The sequence below is a fragment of the Cajanus cajan genome, chromosome 2 (genome assembly GCF_000230855.2).
Source record: "Cajanus cajan strain Asha chromosome 2, NIPB_CcT2T_4, whole genome shotgun sequence".
Lineage (NCBI taxonomy): Eukaryota > Viridiplantae > Streptophyta > Magnoliopsida > Fabales > Fabaceae > Cajanus > Cajanus cajan.
In genome coordinates, this window is record NC_138518.1 from 78251108 (window position 1) to 78273212 (window position 22105).

The following is a 22105-nucleotide window of genomic DNA, read 5'->3' on the forward strand; positions in this document are numbered from 1 at the left end:
CCAACGTATAACAGTCTCATAATAATTGAACATACTTTAGTGCTTGGAGGAACTTAATTATAACATGTATGTGACCAACAAGAGAGATGAAAAATGATTGAAAACCCTACATGTGACCTTTTGAGTTGTGTGGCTGGCTATTTATAGTGCTCATATATGATAGTTTATAAAGTAGAACATGATAAACTTCCATGTCCATACCCTAGTGTTATGTATACGTTTTATCTTCTAATACGAGACGTATATTTATTGATTATTGATAAAATGATATAGAGAAGTATATGAGTAAGAGTATTGTAATATTTTTTGCAGTTAATTATTAGTATGAATTATTTAAATATTTTATTGATGACTAGTTTTTTTTTTCTTTTTTATTGACTACTTTAGTAGGAGTTTTATACTTCTACAATAGAATTTAATACAATAAATTTATAATATTTTTATATGAAATTTTGATTGAATACATCGATTAGTTTGTGATAAGTCTTCAAATCTTACAAGGGATAATTTTAATACATTTAAAATTTTGAGAAAGATTAGTTTTCAATAAAGTCAGTATATATTCATATAAGTACTATAGTACCAAAAAAATAATAAGAAAAAATTAATTGACTAATATAATAATTATATTATATGTATTTTTATATTTTGTTTCACTGACTCTTTCAATATTAATTATTTTATTGTGTTGAACTTGAATTGATTTGAGTCTAATTTGTTATATTTTATAATTAATGTTTGAAATAACTTTATCTTTAAATTGGTTAAAATATATATTAAAAATCATTTAAGGAAATAATGTTTTTTTTAATTTAGTAGTAAAGTTTACTAAAAATTGTAATTTTTAACAAATAATTAAAAATCTATTAAGAAGAAAAAGTTAAGAGAAAATTTCAGTAAGATTACTTATAGTTATATATAGTATGGTCCAAAAGCTTACTACACTTAGTTTTGAGAGTTGAGAGTTGAATGATGCAATGCAATAGACAGAGTGGACGTTGTACGTGTTAATATGGCCCACCACTGTCAAATCGTCCTCTCCACTTTCACTGGTTCTTCCTTCCTATCACATATTTCATTTTCATCAACATCTTCACCATTGCACTCTCCAACAAATCAAGTGCTACTTCTGCCTCCATCTTAGTTTAAGATTCTCCAACAAATCGCTTTTTCTTCGAGGAGTTTTGTTCACCCGAAACCAATTAACACGATAATCAATTACTATAACTTTTTCACCTTAATTAATAATTTTAAATTTAAATTCTAAATATTTAGAAAATCAACTTACTGTTTATAATAATTTTCCATCACTCGAACATAGAACATAATTACGTCCGATGGAAAATTCATGCGTTGTAAAGCGTAAACTAAAGGGAATAAAAAAAAAACACTGTATATATATATACACGATTAGAAAGAGAGTGATAAATAATAAGAGAAGACGAAACCAAGTTATCTACAGATGTATCTTAGATAGAGCAGAAGATATAATTAATGTAGTTTCTTTATCTTTGATGATCTTGTTCTTGTCATGATTAAGGAGTGGAATATATCCTTAGGTACTGCTAGTGCTAACCTTGTTTTTGCTTTTGCCTTTAAGTAACACTTATATATTATTAATGTAAAAACTTTTTTACATTGTCAATTAATTATATTTTTTAATAATATTCTTTTATTTTAATTTAATTAAATAAACAAATAACATGACACTAATAAAATATATGATTGGTTGGCAATATAAAAAAACTTTACATTGACAATGTAAAGATAATTAACTCTTAAATAATTATATCATGTTAACTTCTTATTTTGATAAATCTTTTATAATTATTTATAAAATAAAATAGTTTTTATACATTAAAATTAATTTATTTATAAATTTAAATTATTTTTTAATTTTATTTAAATTTACTTATAAAATAAACACATTTTAGTCTTTTCCAAAAAAAAAGTTGATTTAACTTAGATTAATTTTAATTTTAATATATAAAACACTATAAAAAAATATTACATATAGTTATGTATAAAAAATATTGCTATAAATATAATAGATGTAAGTATAAATTTATTTATTATATAATTACACATAATTATTATATTAATTTTAAATAAAATTTAATAATATATTTTATATATATTATATAGTTTATATCTATACTTTTTAATAATATATTAATATATATTATATCTATAATGTAAATAAAATTAATTATTAATGTATGATAATTTTTCTTAATGTAAGTTCCTCTCTTATAAAGATTTATATATCATAAAAAATTATTATTTGATGTCATTTATTGATTGGAGGGACAATTTTAATGAAAGCCAAAAAAATGGACAATGTGGAGAATAATAATAATAATAATAATAATAATAATAATAATAATGATAATAATAATAATAATAATAATAATTATTATTATTATTGTTATTATTATTATTATTATTATTTTTATTATTATTATTATTATTATTATTATTATAAGAAATACAAAGTATATAAAAACTCAGTTGCAAAACTAAATAAATTATAAATAAAAAAAGTCACTATATTTATGTATTTACGTTTGTTACATAAAATTTTTTAAGTTTTTAAAATTTTCAAAAAAATCTTTCTTATTCTAGGTACAGATACAATGAAGTTAATTAAGTTTAATTTTAATTTATTTAATTAACAGCCTACAGCTATCTGTTACACATGTTTATGTATAGTTGATAATAATTGGAAGATTTAATTCGTAGCATAAATTAAATTTCTTCTACATTTTAAGCCTTACACGAATTTTCATATTTGTAAATGTTTTTTAATTAAATTTTCCGCGCATATTAAAATTTAAAATTATTAAAAACCAATCTCCATATATATATATATATATATATATATATATATATATATATAAAGATGCAATTCTCTATTTTTATTTTATTTTATACGCAATGGTTGCACTATACTTGAATTTAAAAAGTATACATTTTCAATCCTTCATCACTAGGGTGCAATTATTAAATTTTGTTTCATTTTTTCAAGGTTAAATATTATATTTAAAATTATTAAAGAAGTAAACCCTACTATTTTGCATAACATATATTTTATAATCCTTACAATATTTTTATCTGAATTCATCATATCCTTAGAAATTTAAACTTTCTTTATTCTTTTTACAATTAATTCCTGAGAAATTGATCTTCTTGAATTAATTTTTATTTATCGTATTAGTACGTGACTATAGTTATACGATTATGAATTCTTATTGAATTTTTATTGCCGCAATTTAATTGTTTGTCTTTATTTTCGAGACACGAAGAATATGCAACCATGCAAGCATTACATGACTACATCCAATTATTGAACACATAAAATTTAAGTTAAATATAAATGTATGTCAATTGTTTTAATTTTTTTTTAGAAAAATATAATTATAACTCAGAAATAATTTTTAACTTTTTATTTAATTCAAATTTTTATCATATTTATTTATAAATTAATTTATAATAATTTTAAAATGTTATTAATGATTTAAAATAAATTTGTACTACAATATAAAATATTAATTATAAATCTAAAATGTATTTTACGTGTCTAAAAGTATTTATTTACATATAAAGTAAGGTAAAAACTGTTAAAATAAAGTAGCAGAATTAAATATTTCAATTAAATAAACTTATAAAGTGGTGTATGATACTTTGAAATGTGGGCATAATATTGAAACGAGGGCAATGTTGGGAGAAGAGAATTGAAAGGAAAGAAAATGAGCAATTAATTACTTTTCTGAGTTGAAAAGCAGGAAAAGAAAAGGAATAGGATGTGGTGTTTTATTCCTGCCATTTATGATATGTTTAACATGGAAGATACAGATGTCCCAACTGGAACAGATTCCTATGTAGTATATAAATTGGTGGCAGACGAATACAGATCTCCACTTTTTCTTTCTTATAAAAATTACAACCTTATATACAACAAATAAATAGTTGATTCGTCAAATCCAATAAAAATAATTAAATTAATTATCTTTAATTAATAATATTATAATTTAAAATTCTGGAGTTAACTTTTATTCTTTTTGTATATGGCAGTATAACCCGTATTCATTCAATCATGTTGAATATGAATACCAACAACGAGAAAGAGAGGAATAGGCCTTCAACGCGCCAAAAAAAAATGAAAAACATGTAAAACAAACATGCCTTTAGACTGTCATTGAGTTTCTTTATAATGGGTATTGTACTAATACAGTTGATAATGTAAATTTTTGGTTGATTAGGTTATATATGTTATCGATATTAACCAAGTCAATAACATAAACCCAGAGATAATGCTAGTCTATCGAGTTGAATATACTAATTTTCAATTCGGACAGTTGTCTCATATCATAATTATAACGGTTGTGAAATCAAAGAAAGTGGATAGACACAGTAAAATCAATGACAAAGAGGTATATATAAGTGTTTGGAATATAAATAAAATCTCGTATCAATAAATTTGTGAAATGATATATAAAAATAGATTTCACTGAATAAGAGTTTAAGTTTCTTATTTGAAATAAGTTTCTTATTTGAAGTACACATATTATAATGATGATACCAATGAATTATAACAAAAAGTGATAAATTATGAAATGATATATAAAGATAAATTTTGTTGAATAAGAGATTATATCCTTTATTTGAGGTACACATATTACATTAGTTTAAAAAAACCTTTTGGATGATAATCATGAGAACTTAGGTTCAAAATCTTATTAGTGTGAAGTTGTATTAAATAATTCAATTAAAAAGAATAACAATAAAGTTATAATTTTTTTCCTGATATAAATATTTACTCAAATAAATAATAAAATAATTCTAACAATAAGATAATATATAAGAAATATGACAATTATATTAATTTGATTATCGAAGTCTTTTTTGTAAGTACTTTCAACATGGTCTGGACAAAGATTAAAGGACAATCTGATCCAACATCCAAAGATGAGTAAAGAATGAAATCTTACATAATAACCATTTCATCCAAGTTTATTTCGGTAAATAAGTACTTGTCTAAATTTTTTCTTTAAAATAAGTATTTTTATATTTTATAATAAGCAACTCTTATTCTTTAAAAATATTATTTTTCTAAACACTTGTTTAGAGGCAATTTTTTTAAAAAATTTAAAAAAATAATTTCAATATTATGTGTTTGTTTGACCTATTTCTTTTTTAACAGAAAAAAAAAGCTTAAATATAATTTTTTTATGAAATTTAAAATAACTTTACTTTTTGTCTTATAAATTTAAAATTGATCTATTTTAGTCTCCATAATTTCATAAATAAAAAATTTTATAGTCTTTGAGAATCACATCAGTAATATAGTTAATAGTTAACTGTGAGAAATTGAGACGGAGATATGCACAATTAGATTTAATATGGTATTTAAAGATTAGAATTTAGAATTTTATTTAATTAATTTACTAAAGGCAGTTGAGTAAGTGAATAAAAAAAAAAACAAGAATAAAACAGAAACATTTTATTTTTTCTAAATCTTGGTCCACCCTAAAAAGTTAAGCACTTTTCCATTTTACTGCAACTGGGGCTGTGATTGATATTCTCACTCCCTCTCATTTTCATATTTAATACTTTGTATGTATGGTACACATTACCCATTAAAATATAATAAAAAATAAAAATAAAAAAAAGCACGTGCTTACAGATATGTATGCATTTGCGTAATGTTCTTGGTTTTTGAAATTGATTATTTATATAAGCCAATTCTGAGTGTCTCCAATTCGTTCGTTTATATGCTTTCATGAGATATGATTGACAAACAGAATATGTGCCCTGTGGACCACATTAATTTCTTTGATTCGCACATATATAGCATTCAAACGCCAAAAGAAAAAAATTAAAATAATCGCATTTAAAAAATAAATATGATAATTAAAGATATCTTATCTTAATATATATAATTTATCTTTTCTTGTACTAACAGGATATAAAGTGTTTTATCTTGATGTAATTATCTGTTTATTGCGCTAACTTAATATCATACTGTTAATATATACATCTCTTTATATATATAATTTTAAGAAATGTAATTATATATAATTTTATATAATTTAGCTAAAATTATGTATAGTTTAATATCATAATCCTATCTCCTTTTAACTATAAAACGAGTCTTAAGCTTTTTATAAAATTATAATCAACATATAAACTCAATTTCAGATATAAAATTATTGACTGGCAGAAGAATGTGACTAGTGACTACCATTGACGACTTGTATGCATGCTTGAAACATGTTTGAGTTGTCTTCTCCAAGTAAGCATGCATGTGTCTGAAAGCTTGAATATATTGGTGAAGTTTTGAACATGAGAATGGAGAGATTTTTGAATGTTGAAAGGGAAGTTCACTCGTAAATAATAAGTAGAATGGATACCTGAATGCACAAATATTGACAACACCTAAATACAAAGGTATATATCATTACTATTAGTGACGATTTCTTCATTCATTTTGTCATCTAGCAAAAACGTCTCAGGTGTTTGTAGTATCTCTTTCAGCCATGCCATAATGTTTAAAATAATTTATTTTGATAAATAATTTTAAAAAAATTATTTAATTTTAAAAATTATTATTATTTTATTTAATCCAGCGAAAAAGCCTATAAATAGCCACACTTCTTCTCCCAATAACACAACAACGGGTATCTGATATTTCTTCTTCAAACAAAGGGCATTATTATTATCAACAACGTTAACACTACTTTTTCATTCTCTTTGTTTCATTAAGATGGCTGAAAAGGCAGGCACAAGTAGGAATGTTCAGCTTCAAGCTTTTGACATGGAATGTGATATCGATGTGCCTTCGAACTCACGCAGTAACTCCGAATGCTACGACGAAGATGGCCGTCTCAAAAGAACTGGTACGCATCTCATTATTCATTTAAACCTGCTTTCACTTTTACTAACAACTGTTTCATGTCAACACATAATATCCAATTTAACTAAAATGTTCTTGCACGCTTTCATTAATCATTCTAAATATATTGAATGAGAGTGGTTTTTAGAAAGTTTTCTTTAATCAGAACGTCACTTTTCTTAATTTTTTTTTTCAATTCATTATTATTAGTTTTAAATTAAATTTTAATATATGTTTTTTAAATATACATTTTTAGTCCATACATTTATTCAAAAAATACACAATTTTTAGTCCTTAATGGAAAACCAAAACCACATCACTTTTGATAAATATAGGAACTAAAAACCTATTTTATTTTTATAAAGACTAAAATCAACATTTAAAAATATTTTGAGAGAAAAAAAAACATATTTTACCAAAACAAAAAAGTTGACAGTTAGTTATGATGGTGATGAGAATAGTTACTTAAAAAGTGATTGATTTCAAGAACAAATTTTATGGTGAAAAAAGAAAAGAGAATGATTAAAAGGTGGTTTATAAGGATAAAATAATATTAAAATATGTATACAAGAAGGGATATCCTTTTTATTAATAATATATAAATTTAAAATGTAATTTATATGTTAAAAAAATATTTATTATAAATTTTAATTACAATATAATCTTTATATTAAAAAATATTTATTTATTATAAATTTTAGTTATATAAAATAAATATTTATCCTGTACATTATACAGTTGGTAGGTATGCTAAGATCATTAACTTATATAATAATTATTTTAAAAATAACGTTGTATCAATATATATAATAAATTAATTATATTGAATGAATGTGTTTTTAAGAAGTTTTTTTTTAATTAAAGTGTTTTTAGGGAGATTTATTTGAGGATAGCATTTTTAAGAATTTTCTTAACCTCTTACCTCTTAATTTATCATTCAATTATATTTTTAAATTTAAATTTAATATATATATATATATATATATATATTTAAAAATCAATAATGTTTTTTATTGCAATATAAATTATTTGTTATGAATCAAAAATATAATTTATATATATTATTACAAAATTTAAATATAACATAATTTATATATTAAAAATATTAATTTATTATAAATTTTAATTACATAAAATAAATATTTACGTAGTGGATGAGTAGTTGTAACTTGTTGACAGTGTGGAAGTATTTTTATTTATGAAAATGGAAAATATGTAATATGTATTTGATGCAGGAAACGTTTGGACTGCAAGCTCGCACATAATAACTGCTGTGATAGGATCTGGGGTGCTGTCATTAGCTTGGGCCATAGCTCAGCTAGGTTGGATTGCTGGTCCTGCTGTTATGTTCTTATTCTCTTTGGTCACTTTCTACACTTCTTCCTTGTTGGCTCAATGTTATCGTACTGGTGAAACCAATTCTGGCAAGAGAAACTACACTTACATGGATGCAGTTCGCTCCATTCTTGGTATGTAACAATTAATTAGTTAATATGCTTTCACACACAACTAGTACGTGCATGATGTTCACCTTAAATGGTATCACATATATGTGTGTGTTACTGAGATACTAATGATAAGGTTATTATTGTAATCTCAGAATACAAGATGACTGCTAAATTAAAAAGGGTTCATCTCATGCACATGCTCTTGTCATTCAGAATACATGTACTTTTATATTCATGTTTTACAGAGAGGGAATTTTTCCTGGAAAATACGGTTTCATTTTTATTTTATTCGCCAACTTTGTATTCTGTATCTGTACTATAATTATATAATATATTTTGCAGGTGGAGCCAATGTTACATTTTGTGGGATATTTCAGTACCTGAATCTATTGGGAATTGTAATAGGATACACAATTGCGGCTTCTATTAGCATGATGTGAGTTCAGATTTACATTTATAATTCAATGCTGATACTTATAGTATACACACACCATTTTATGTCAATATTATTGTTAATCATTTAATAATAATTGAGCTTGTCTGTTGTCTCATTTTCTGCACGCTTATATATATTTTGATTTTGAGCAATACTTGTTACATAATCACTTAAAAAAGCCATGTTCCATTATCAACTGTTCGTACGTATATATACCATCTAATTGTTATGATTGTATTATACACTAAGAAAAATTGAAATGTAACATGCATGATGATCATTGATGGGTTTGATACAATTTCATTGAATTTGATTGACAGGGCAATCAAAAGATCTAACTGTTTCCATCAATCTGGGGGCAAAAACCCATGTCACATGTCAAGCAACAAATACATGATCATTTTCGGTATATGCGAAATTTTCCTTTCTCAAATTCCCGATTTTGATCAAATATGGTGGCTCTCAACGGTTGCTGCAATCATGTCTTTCACTTATTCCACGATTGGTCTCTCTCTTGGAATTGCCAAAGTTGCAGGTGATATTCAAAATGCTCCCCTATACTTGCACCATTGTTTAATATATATGACACTTTTCTTAAGTTTACATCACATAGGCTGAAATTTTGGTTGGATCATGAACAGAAACGGGTACATTCAAAGGTAGCCTCACTGGAATCAGAATTGGGCCTGTGTCACAGACCCAAAAGATTTGGAGGACTTCCCAAGCTCTTGGTGACATAGCCTTTGCCTATTCATATGCTGTGGTTCTCATAGAAATTCAGGTACACCCTTCAAAAACTAAGAATTAACTAGGGTCATGTTTCCATAAACTTATTCATAAACACTTATAAGAAAGAAACAAGAAAATGAATTGAACTTCTCTGATGGAAAAACTTCTATAGAAATTAAATTGCTCTAGTTGTATTTACTTTACATTATTATTTTCTTTTCCTATAAGTGAAGTTCATTCAAAGAGAGTATAATTAAAAATATAGTATGTATGATTTATCATATAATAAGCAAGCCAAAATATAATATTTTGGTGAGTACAGGACACAATAAAATCTCCACCATCTGAAGCAAGAACAATGAGGAAGGCGACACTGATAAGCATTGCAGTGACGACAACATTTTACATGCTTTGTGGGTGCATGGGGTATGCTGCTTTTGGAGATGCTGCACCTGGGAATTTGCTCACTGGCTTTGGCTTCTACAACCCATATTGGCTCATAGACATTGCAAATGCTGCCATAGTGATTCACCTTGTGGGAGCATACCAAGTGTTTTCCCAACCCATCTTTGCCTTTGTGGAGAAAGGGGTGACAGAAAGATGGCCCCACACTGTGAAGGAGTTGAAGATTCAAATTCCTGGCCTCCCCCCTTACAAGCTAAACATGTTTAGGTTGGTTTGGAGGACAGTGTTTGTTGTCCTAACAAGTGTCATATCAATGCTGCTTCCATTCTTCAATGACATTGTGGGAGTCATTGGGGCATTGGGATTTTGGCCCCTAACAGTTCACTTTCCTGTGGAGATGTATATTGCACAGAAGAAGATTCCAAAATGGAGTAGCAGATGGATTTGCCTCAAAATATTTACCATGGCCTGCCTCATAGTATCAGTTGTTGCTGCTGTTGGCTCAGTGGCAGGTGTCTTACTTGACCTTAAGAAATATAAGCCATTCCACTCAAACTATTGAGCTTCAGCCACTTGGTTTTAGTTTCTGTGTACCACTGTATGTCACATTCTCCTTAGTTATACTTGTTTATTGAGCTTATTTTCATGTTTCAACTTTCAACTGCAACTTATTTCTAATAGGAATTTACCTCACTTCACACTCCAAAAATGGATGCCCTACGTCTAGAATCCGCAGTCTCTTCATTGTTTCTCTTTAATTTTGAAGTTACATTTTTTATTAAAAACTATTTATTTACAAATGTCTAAATTATGTTAAATTTATATACATAATTGATGGATCATTAAATAATATTGAATACGGGATTCAAATTTCAATTAATAAAATTTATTATATATAAAATATTGTTCGATATACAAATTTGTTAAACTTGTAAGTTGTAACTGTAAAGTACCTTATTATTTTTTTTTTAAAAGAACTGTAAAGTAACTACTAAAATACAAAAGTAATATGTTATCATACTATGAAGAAGAGGGGAAGGCCAATAAAGCCAATAGAGGAAGTAATAAAGAGAAATCTCATCTTAAATAAAATTACTGACACTTTGTTCTTTAATCAAGCAAAATGGCGTCATGTGCTTAGTAAAATAAAACTTAAATTGCCGTAGTAAACAATAAAGAGTTTGGATGTCTCCATTTCTTTTTCTTTATTTCTTATCCATTTTTATAATTTTGGATGTATAAATGATATTAAATCTTAATCACAAAAAAGTAATTAACATTTAACATCATTTATACACTCAAAATTATAGAAATAAATAAAAAATGAAAAGGATGTCAATTCAACAATAAAGGGTCAAAACAACTCCAAAATCAAATAAGAAACTCACAACTAAAGGTTATAAATGTGCAAGTTATTCATAAATTATCTAAATATGCTTTATTTAATATTTAATAAATTTCATTTATTTAACTAAATAAAATTGAAAAACTGAGTTTAAATTCAATTATTTAATCGAGTGAAGATTAGCTTCTTTTTTTTAACCAAGCGAAGAACAAAATTTAAAAATAATAATTGTAGCTTATAAAAGTTAAAATCTATTTTTTTTATCAACTTATAAAACCTATTTCTTATTAACTTATATATAAGTTAATATATAAAAACTATTTTTTTTTTACTTTTCTAAAATCTTATTTTTATTTTAGACAAGTTAATTTTAGCTCATGTAAATGTTACTTTATTTTTTTATAATGTTTTTTCTACAGTTACTTCTGAAAAAATTTATCTAAACAAATTCATGTTTACATCTGTGCATACAATGAATATATTTTATTATCGATTCAGCCGATATACATTAAATGAAAATAAATTTTTAGAAAGGAAAGGATATACATAACAATATTTACACACTATAAATATTTAATAAAGTATATTCCTACTTGTTATAGTCTGCCGTTTATGTAATTATAATGTTTAAGGATTTTTAACATTCTATTTTCACTCCCTTTTTTGTTATCCAGCTATTCATTAAATACCAAATAAATTCAAAAAATACTTCCAAGATGAATTTGAAAAGAGGAAGACGCTATTCAAATTTCAATTGTTTTTAAATTAAATCCGACTCAAGTTTTATATTTGACTTGTTTAACGAAATAAATCAAACTCTAATAACACTAAACAAATCACGTAGAAGCTTTAGTGCCCTTAATTTGACTCATTTAACTAAGCCACCTTCATACAAACTAAATCGAAACTTTAATAGCTTAATTTGACAGCCTTATTTACACCACTCGCAATATGTACATAGAAATAAAGTTGAATATACAGAGTTTATCCAGAACAAATGAAAAACGTACAGAAATTTTTCATGAGTTGACTAAAGACTTTGTTGTCACAGCATCAAACAAAATAGTTGAACAAGCTCAACCGAACTCCGCTGATGACAAACAATTTAAAATGTATAAAATGCAGAAGCTTGTGCGAAGATCCATGTATAAATTGCAGCTTTTGGTGTCAATCCATGGTATATGTATTCAAGACATCATCGTACTATAGCACAAGTATAAAAAGGAGGGCTTCCCGGGACCCACTTTGGGGTGGATCCTCTCTTGAACCCTAAAAAAAAGGATCACTCATGGGCCCTCACTAGGCAGGGATAATGAATAATGAAATTGATAGCTCAAAAAGATATTTTACATGAACAAAACATGCTACATTAATAAAACATTTGTAGAAACCCAACGACCGGACCCAAGACTTGAGAGACGCCAAACAAGGAAGTGGTATTTCACCATCGATGCATTATAACTTCAATCAAAACAAATATGCAATTAGGGAGGTTGAGCGTGGTCCCCTCTGAACAGAATCGTTGAACAAATTACCTTGAAGTGGGTCAATTATCAAAAGACTAGACTAGAAAAGCTCCTCCGAATTGAATTTATTCCAGGCTTCCTGTAATAAAAATGATTAAACTTTCAGGCAAAATAAAGGCTATTCCGGAATCAGCAATAATAATATATACGAGTCTTGTTCAAAAGAAAAGGGCGAAAATTTATTAAAGTAATGATGAAACTGCAAATAACTGACCACTAACTGCAGCTACCAATTTTTGGGGTAACGAAATAATGTATACATTGGGAACACCACCAAACAATAAAAAACAACACTTATTCTTTTTAACTAAAATTAACATATTAGAGACATCATGAGATCAAACCCTGCTTGATAAATTCAAGCTGTCACAGACCATAATAAATATCAACTAGTCGTCTAGCTTCTTCAAAGCTATCTACGTAGGGGTAAAATAATCTGAGAGCACATGATGAAACACTTTGTACATTGAACCAACAAGAATATGCAGTAGCTCGATAAATTCTGCAAGGTGGCACTCAAGTTCTTTTATAAATCACAATTGTAAGTTTTGTTGGTTTAGTGCACAAACAGAACGGCATTCGGTTTACACAATTTCACCAAAATCCTAAATTCTTGTTAAACTGATTTAATGCAGCAAACCATATAAAGCTTCTAAGGTGACATTATACGTTGTGGACTAGAACACAAAGCTCAATGAGTTGATAGTAGCTCAGGTAAATAAATATTTATATCATTTTGTCTGTTAGTAGTTGTACTATGCGTCACAAAACTCAAGCAAAAGAAAATGAAAGGGAAATGTGGGAAAGCTTGTAAACATTTCCAAGAAAATGATAACACATAATAACTCAAGATACAATATCAAGTGACTCAGTTTATCTTAATAACAAATACTTTGGGAAAAACTCACCATCTTATTAACATATGTTACCTTATTCAACAATATCGTACAAAATAAGATCCTAAGCTGGAACAAAGGATGGATGATAAAATTAATGAAATGATAGATATCGACCTCCTATTAAGAGGGTGTACAGTGTACAGTAGGAGAAATGGGCAGGGAAAAGGGGATTAGACTAACAGAATAATTGAATTCATTAGTTAGTTAGAGAGTTACGTGATGTATAAAAGGGGAAATAATGGTCTGTAGAGGGGATCTTTGATCATTCATTGGAGGACAGTTCAAATTTCTCAAAAACTTGAACATTTAGCTGCAATAAAATTATTTTTCGTTTTTTTCTCAATATCTGAACCAGTTCTATCAGCTGGTATTAGAGCCTTCCACCATATCTCCCAGCTACAAATGAGCGATGTGGGAGGTGATGCCAGCATTGTGGTGTTCACCCAGGACTAATCAAAGGGGCTAGAGTGCACAGCCAGCCTGCATGAGCACCAGCATTGTGGGATCACTGGGATGTGGTGGGATGTTAGGATCCAATTGCAAGGTATGGGACTTGAGTCCCACATTGGAAGTATGTGGCTCTAATGTGGGGTTTATAAGGCCTTGGGCTCTCCAACTACAATAGCTAGGTTTTGTGGTGTGGTAGGTTCTCCCAAGCTTCTTGTTATGAACCCTAGCTAACAGTGTGAACACTCATTTCAAGAATTTAAGGTGAGGGACCAGGAAAAAAGAAACTGATGCTCTACAAAGGCACAGCAGAGAGCAGATCATTGAAGACCCCACACAGCTCTTACTAGTTTGTGATACAACTGGAAAATAAACAACATTGCTATCGGAAATCCTGTCTTGGCATGGACAGAATTTGACTGAAAAATGCTACATAGGAATCACTTCTAAAATCTTCTCAGAATAAAAAGGGTAGCTTAATCTACATCAAGATACCCAATGATTGCCATCGGCTACTATAAATAAATTCTCTATAAAGCATTTTGATCAAAAAGCATATACAAGTTACATTAAATGACCAGAAATACCTTGAGTAGATCAAACACCTTCTCTGCAACATATTTCTGCTGTAGATTGGCACCCTTCTGCTGCACTTTATCAGGATGGATACACAGCGTAGCTTTCCTGTAGGCTTTTTTAACAGACGCAGCTGTGATCAAATCAGTCAAAGAAACTGGCTGCCAACCACATTCAGGCCACAACACCTGATCATCATTCATGAAGGAAGCAAGTTAACAAAATTGATACAAATTCTGTAACAAAAGAAAATAACGCCATAAATTAAGGGACTGCTTTCACTGCTTCAGAATTCAAATGCCCGGACTTTTCAGAGTGTATAAATAATTACAGAAACAAGTTCTTCTGACTCTCCTTTCATTTGGATTCACTGCAATTGAACTATGGTATATTCTAACATTCTTTCCAAAATCAAACTAGTTTCCCAAGGAGGTGTTTTTTCTAGCAAAAATCTGATCAGAAATTGCTACTCTGGACAATGTCAATTGCATGAAATAGAAATAGTGGTTGCACCCAATGAGGAGCACTTCAAACCCATACAAGTGGTTTTACAGTGTCAGAATCAGAAAACCTATTTACATCTAGCCCTAGGGTAAAAGACTGATGATCTGAGAATATATATGCAAAAACATAAATATCACATCATGCAATATATTAAAATTTGAACCTAAGAATTCAAAAAGAAGACAAAAAGATATAATTTATGCCTACTATTTCCAGGCACCATTGGGATATGGACAGAAAAATTCAGAGAGATTTATCAAAAGTCGTGTACACACTAAGTACATACATATTGCAAGGTGGAAAGCAAAGCTCGTAAATTCCCCTCTTTTCCTGCAGCCCAGCGCTTAATTTCAAAATCCAGTGTTTCACCAATCCTCTGTAATCAGCGCACAGAAAATAAATTAGATAATAAAGATAAAGGATATTAAAAAAATTCACGCTTATATTAATGGCTTTTACAAAACAGGTTTTTTGGCCAGAACAAGGATGAAGGGGAATTAATGGTGTAGATGCAGATTTAACAAGTATATGAACAGAAACCCACTCACCTACAAATTAAAAAGAATAAAAAAACTACTTACATTTCTCTCAGCTTGTTCTCTTTGAGTTTGCAAGTCCCGTTGATTCTTCTCAGCCAATGCTTTTTGCTAGAATAAAATGGCAATGGTCATTAACATAGACAAACAAGTTGAAACAATTTTGTATGAAAAGATACATTTGAGACCTCCACATAAATCTAATGTCAAGGTGGTTCAAAAAGAAAGTATTCTTCGTATATTCTTTTAACAACTACCAATAAACAATGAAGAAATCAAATTAAGGAGACAAATACAGTAATGCAATAACACATACAGCACGCTCCTGAGCCCTCTGGTGGCGCTCCAATCTAGCTCGTCGCCTTTCTTCACTTTCCCCTTCAACTTCCTGAAACTCTCCAGATGATGGAGCAGCTTCAAACCATAAAAGAAAAAGGAGAAAAAGAACCAAGTAAGCATTGAAACAAACACGCAAATCACTACCAAATAAATATATTGAAAATACAAAAACCTACCTCCAAAAATTGAGGAAAGATCATCAACAATATTAGTGGATGATGATGCTTTCTTCATATTTGTAGATGCACTTGTAGATTTCCTTGTTACATCTGACTGAAATTGGGACTCAAATACAGAGTCCTGAAAACATCCAGGTTCAGAAAATTAGCAACAAATTTTCAAACAGAATTGTTCTAGTGTTAATATGCATGTCAATCTTACCTTTTCAATTTAATTTAATAATAAATAGTTTTAAAATTTTAAAAAACTGCATAAATATCCACTCATCATTTTAAAAAAAACACATTTGTTGTTTAGAATAAAAAAGGAAAGAATAAAATAACTACCCTCTATCTATAACTTCCTACTTTACAAGGTTTAAATTTTGCAATGCGTTAATATATCAACACACGGAATCCAAGTTTTCGGCATTATATGTTGGTATAGAACTATAGATTAAAAAAAAGTTCCTCACAGTAGAGTTAGCCCTAGGAGGCCTTGGAACACTGTTAGCTCGTGGGCCCATGCCAAAGAAGGATTCCAGATCATTTTCATTCTTTTGTTGGTTCATCCTTGAAGCAGCTGCAGCCCGTTCTCGGGCCTCAGCTGCAGCCCTTTCTCGGGCCTCAGCTGCAGCCCTTTCTACAGCAGCACGTTCAGCTTTAACTCGTGCTTCTGCTTCTGCCCTTGCAGATGTAGCTCTTTCCCTTGCTTCCCTTTCCTTTGCCTCAGCAGCAGCCTTTTCAGCTCTTTCTTTCGCCTCTGCAGCAGCCCTTTCTCGGGCTTCAGCTTGTGCCCTTTGCACTGCAGCCCTTTCAGCACGTCCTCGAGCTTCAGCATTAGCTTTATCGACAGCAGCCCTCTCAGCTCTTTGGCGTGCATCAGCAGCTGCTCTTTCGCGTGCTTCTCTAGTAGCTCTTTCAACAGCCTGCCTTGCCTTTTCCCTCTCCATTCTCTGTTGTTCTCTTTCTTTCTCCTCTCTTTCTTTCATAAGTCTTCTTTGCTCCTTTTCATCCCTCTCCTTTTGCTGCCGTTCACGGTCTAACCTTTCCTGTTTTTCTCTCTCCTCTAGCACAGTTCTCTCATCTTTTTCCATATGCACAGCTTCTTTGCTTCTAGCAGCCTTTGAATACTCTCTCTCCCTAACTTCTTTTGCATGTCTGAACTTAGCTTCAGCTCTATCCATTGCCTCTTTCATAGCTGCAGCAGCAGAGTTCATCTCTAATTCTTCATCGGGAAGACCATCTCCGCTTTCATTATCATTATCACGACTTCTGCCCATGGCAAAATCATCTAGTTCATCAAACTGAGATGAAGGGGATACCCTTCCAGCAGCTGGAGCAGACTTGGGAGCATGAGAGAATCGGGTGGAACCAGGAAATGGAGAAAAATCATTAGCCTTCTTTCTAGCATTGGTAGAAGCTGATGAACTTGTTTCTGACTTGGGAATATGCACAGGCCGTGGAGGAGGGGGTCGAGAGGGTGGTGGAGCAGTAGTTGGTTGTGTAAAAAGAGGAATCTCTGATACTGTCAGCCATATATCCTCGCTTGATTCCAAGTTATCTTCATATTTTGGAGACATATCTGCTTGAATATTAGCTTGTCTAAAATCATTGTTATATGGAGGGGACATAGACCTTTGATTAACTGGTTTATCAGAATCGGATGAATAGGTAGGCATGTGAAATGGAGCCTGTGGAAATTCCTGATCATTGTCAACAGGAATCTTGTTTTGAGTGTGCCTCTCAGGACTCCTCCCAGATACTTTATCAACTGGTTCTTTATCTCCAGTCGAACTTGGGCCTCTATTCAACCTTGGGGAACTGCTACCCTTCCTGCTATTTCCCTCTGATGAGAAAGCTGGTACAGATTTTCCAAGACCATCAAAAGGATCGATATCTTCATATACTTTGCCATTTGAAGTTGAAGAACTATCATTTTTTGTGCTTCTAGAACTACCAAATTTACTAATTTCATCCAACGGGTCCATAAAGTGGCCTGCAGGTGAATCCACTGGAGCTGAAGCTGATTCAAATACTTTGAAAGGGTCTTCTGCCACAGTGGAGGTTGTTTTAGATGCACTGGCAGTTGGTTCTGAGGACAACCCAATATCAGGAGTGTGCCTGATAGTAACAATATATAAAGAGATTATGATACATCAACCATTAACAAAAAAAACCAATATCTATGAATCAGTCATCAAAGATAACTAGATAAGTATAGACAAGTATCAAGCTGTTCATTCCACTTATCAAATAAAAACAAATCTATAGACATTGACTGAAGATTCACAGAAAATATAAGAGAAAATGTTCATAGAAAACATTTTGAATTTGATATAGGTTTATTTCACAAATGGAACAAATAACTTTTTAATATGTTCCCCTCTAAAAAGATTACAAATGTATCTTTGACATTTGATTACTTCTTATTCTCATTTTTACCACTCTTAGAGCATTGTTTGCCGGGCTATCGATGTTACTTGCATTCATATTCACTGCAGCTTTTAAAAACATATTTATCATTCATAAAATAAAATAGAAAAGAGAGAAAGACATGATAAGTTTTTGTCCCAAGTTGCACACACCATTTAATTTAAGATTTTAACTATCACATATGTTCATTGAATGATGTATGGTAAGTATGTAAACTACAAATCAGAAATTAAAACAGATAGAAATTTATCTTCAACACAAACAAAAAGATGCATATGTACTAGCATACAAAGCAATAGAGTTTGTCTAGACAATTATAAGGAAAGGGAACAACAATGATCAAGTAGTGACCACGAAATAATAGAAAAGAATGAAAAGAACAAAAGAAATCATTTAGTTGATATGCCTTTCTATTCCATAAATAAATAAAATAAATGGATAAAAATGTTGGTTATAAATGGATTTTTCCTTTTATTATGATTAATTTTATGGACATACTTGCATGTTCGCAGATTCAAACTATAACTAATCCCTTTCCCCCTCATTCTGTTAAATTATTACGTAAAACTGGTTCCCTGGAAAGGACAATCTCCTCTACTTTCCTTCTACCACATCAAATCTAAATCTAAATAATAATAATAATAGTGGGAAAAGGCTTTTAGTTGTAGTAGAAAGAAACAGTAATGTAATAGTAAACATGAGCATTAGATTTGGATTCCTCCTGCCGCTAATCAAATTCTCTTCAGTTCTGTCTAGCCAAATGAGATGCTTAGCAACAACAAAATTTCAAGATTTTCAACTCCTAGCTCCTACTAGACAAAGCATCCAAAAATAACTTAACTTTCTTTCGTCAAGGTAGACCTGCTGCACATCAGCAACCAGATAAAACGAAGAATTAAATTCATAGAAACACACTAGATTAATAGCTTAATCTTTACAGGGTGCATGACATTCTCAAACTATCAAAACACACTAGATGAGCTTGTATAGACACGTAGACAATTCAAATGTAAATCGTTGCCAACGACTTGCTTTCTCCATGCAAATTTAACCCAATTATTAGGCCATTGACTCCTCTAAAATCACTCGATTCTTTAATGAAGCTCATTCCTAATTAATATATTAGAATCTAGACAGTAGAGAGTTTCTCCGCATTAGATGTAGAATGTGCAACTCGCCGCAGCCTTTCCGCTAATTTTCAATTCGACGTAGTCAATTTTGACATTTCTCACTGATGTTTCCAGATTTCAAACCAGAACAGGTTTTCCCACAGAACACAAAATTGCAGCTCTCTCTGACACTAAATTCCAGATTTAAATCACTAAATTGCGAATTAAGTAGAACTTCAAAACCATGAACACCACTACTGAACAATGTCAATTCCAAAAGAACATTATTTACCAAACACAAACACACACACACACACACACAAGCACATATATATATACCTGCCACTACTGTTTCCGAATCCAGCAAGCAAATCATCAAAGTCAGAAACACCCTTCCCATCCTTCTCCGATCTCTTCCCACCCGAACTCTTCGGTTCGTTCCCAAACCCGCCGAGAAGATCGTCAAACGCGGCGGCACCGCCTCCACCTTCGGACGTGGCAGCGAAAACATCGTCGAATTTAACCTTGGACGACGTGGTCTTCAGCCCCGGCACGCCGTCAAAAATGTCGTCGTCGTACACCGGCTTGTCGTAGACTGGCGGCGGCGGCGAATTGGCGGACCTGGCGGGCGGTCCGCCGTACATGGAGTCCAAATCGAAGGCGGAACCAACGCGGCGGTTGTCGGATCCGGCACCGGCGAGGAGATCGTCGAAGGGCTTGGCGTCGCGGCGAGAAGCGGAGGATCGCGATCCGAAATCGAAGTTGAGAGGCACCGAGGCGGCGTTGGAGGATTGCTTGGGAGCCATTGGCGCGGACTTGCCCTGTGGCTTGAGGCCGAAATCGGAGGTGAAGAGGCCATCGAAGTCGTTCATGGTTGGGAGGAGGGATGATCCGGTGCGGGAGGGTGCAGGGGGATGGTGTTAAAGAGCATGCGGTGACCTACCTGCCTCTGCTTTCTGCTTCGGTTGCGGGGTTACGCCTTTGATTCCTCTTCCTCCCTCCTTTTGCCTTCTTCCATCATTTCCCAAGCAAGATCCATCCACCTTGTTTAAATTCCTTTTTTTACCCTCTTCAATCATGTAACTTGTTAATAAAAATAATTCTGTATTCAAGACATCAATTCCCCCTTTCACCCACCTTATTCTTTTTCTTACTTTTGCTTTTTCTTCCCTTTAATTTATTCTTAATTTTCCCATATATAAATTTCTTTTTTAATGCATCACATGTATTTTTCTGTTAGACATGAAGACAATGTTGTTCCAATGGACTAGTATCGCTATAAAGACAATTTTTTTATGTTTTATTTATTCATTATGTTGTCACGTTTAAGATTTAGTAGGGTTAAGTTCAAAATATAAATACTCGGCTTGTTCTATGGTTCCTAAATTTTAGGTTTTGTATATAGTAATTGATAATTGATTATTATATATATAATTTAAAAAATGAAAGCAACAATCATTCCTTTACTTTTAATTGAATTGAGATTATTAATTTTTGTTTTTAATATAGATGAGGACAAATTTTGCATAATTTAAATATGTAAATGATGAGACTTGCTTAATTATTATATTTATTTATCATATAATTTAATTTATATGTTAGATGCGACAAAATGAGTCTTAACTCTTAACTAAATTATTTATAGATTATTTAGAGATAAGTTTTCTAGAAATTATGATATCTTCTAGAATTTTAGTGTCTAATAAAGAATAGCCTCTTAAACTTTTAAGTAGGGGGACAATCTTCTTAATAGAAATACAAGGAAAGTTAAAACTATAATGAATTTTTGAACTAGTGAATGATACTATAGAGAAAACGATTTGTTTTTATGAAGACATGATGTTCCCTTGTTAATGCTGTGTTGAAGAGGATTTTGACAAAATCATGATAGAAGATGAGGCAAATATGTTAGAAAATAAATGATATGGAATAGTTTAAGAGCAAGTGTTTTTTTATTAATAGCTAATAGCAAAAAAACCATTCATAACTTTGTGTATACTTTTTAGGAGATTTTGGTAGAAAATAGTTGTAATAAAAAAATATTAAGATTTGAAAATAGATGGTTTTTTAATTATGAAAAGTAAAGAGTTTTAAGAATTATAATGTGTGTAGGGATAAAAGTGTCTAATAAAGAAATAAAAAATAACTAGGTAGTTACTAAATCATATATCCTTTATAATATGCACTAGCAAGGTTAAGACATCTTATACCTTTGAATTTTATTTAAAAAATTAAAATTAAATAAAAATTAAGATTAAATAAATAAAAAAATAGTACACACATATTTATTAGTTTAATTAGTGTTGTGATTGATCTT

The 22105-nt window shown here is 30.3% G+C and overlaps 2 protein-coding genes across 3 annotated transcripts; one reads left to right on the forward strand and one right to left on the reverse strand.

The window, feature by feature from the left end:
- Positions 1–6662: 6662 nt before the first annotated feature.
- Positions 6663–10567, forward strand: LOC109789432 (amino acid permease 4). The gene is made up of 6 exons (XM_020348388.3): positions 6663–6899; positions 8131–8364; positions 8686–8779; positions 9100–9314; positions 9421–9560; positions 9831–10567. The coding sequence occupies exons 1-6, from the start codon at positions 6767–6769 to the stop codon at positions 10473–10475; spliced, it is 1461 nt and encodes a 486-aa protein (XP_020203977.1). The 5' UTR covers positions 6663–6766; the 3' UTR covers positions 10476–10567.
- Positions 10568–12144: 1577 nt separating this feature from the next.
- LOC109789419 (auxilin-related protein 2) lies at positions 12145–20901 on the reverse strand. Of its 2 annotated transcripts, XM_020348366.3 has the most exons (9): positions 20128–20901; positions 16720–18367; positions 16262–16385; positions 16063–16160; positions 15792–15857; positions 15497–15586; positions 14718–14894; positions 12794–12863; positions 12145–12719 (listed from the first exon to the last, which is right to left on the reverse strand). In XM_020348366.3, exons 1-8 carry the CDS (start codon positions 20658–20660, stop codon positions 12825–12827), a joined length of 2775 nt encoding a protein of 924 aa, XP_020203955.2. In that variant the 5' UTR covers positions 20661–20901; the 3' UTR covers positions 12145–12719; positions 12794–12824. The 2 variants fall into 2 exon arrangements, with proteins under 2 accessions (XP_020203955.2, XP_020203954.2); XM_020348365.3 differs by having other exon boundaries at positions 12145–12863; positions 20128–20900.
- Positions 20902–22105: the final 1204 nt, after the last annotated feature.

What these genes read in the sequence shown, in the direction of transcription:
- LOC109789419 (XM_020348366.3), bottom strand. Translation starts at nt 20,660, where the DNA reads ATGAACGACTTCGATGGCCTCTTCACCTCCGATTTCGGCCTCAAGCCA. An exon ending in TGCTTTCCACCTTGCAATAT is followed by an intron (nt 14,895 to 15,496) that starts GTATGTACTTAG and finishes AATGATGATCAG; the next exon opens with GTGTTGTGGCCTGAATGTGG. An exon ending in AGGTGTTTGATCTACTCAAG is followed by an intron (nt 12,864 to 14,717) that starts GTATTTCTGGTC and finishes TTTTTATTACAG; the next exon opens with GAAGCCTGGAATAAATTCAA.
- LOC109789432 (XM_020348388.3), top strand. Translation starts at nt 6,767, where the DNA reads ATGGCTGAAAAGGCAGGCACAAGTAGGAATGTTCAGCTTCAAGCTTTT. An exon ending in GCGGCTTCTATTAGCATGAT is followed by an intron (nt 8,780 to 9,099) that starts GTGAGTTCAGAT and finishes TTTGATTGACAG; the next exon opens with GGCAATCAAAAGATCTAACT. An exon ending in TGGTTCTCATAGAAATTCAG is followed by an intron (nt 9,561 to 9,830) that starts GTACACCCTTCA and finishes TGGTGAGTACAG; the next exon opens with GACACAATAAAATCTCCACC.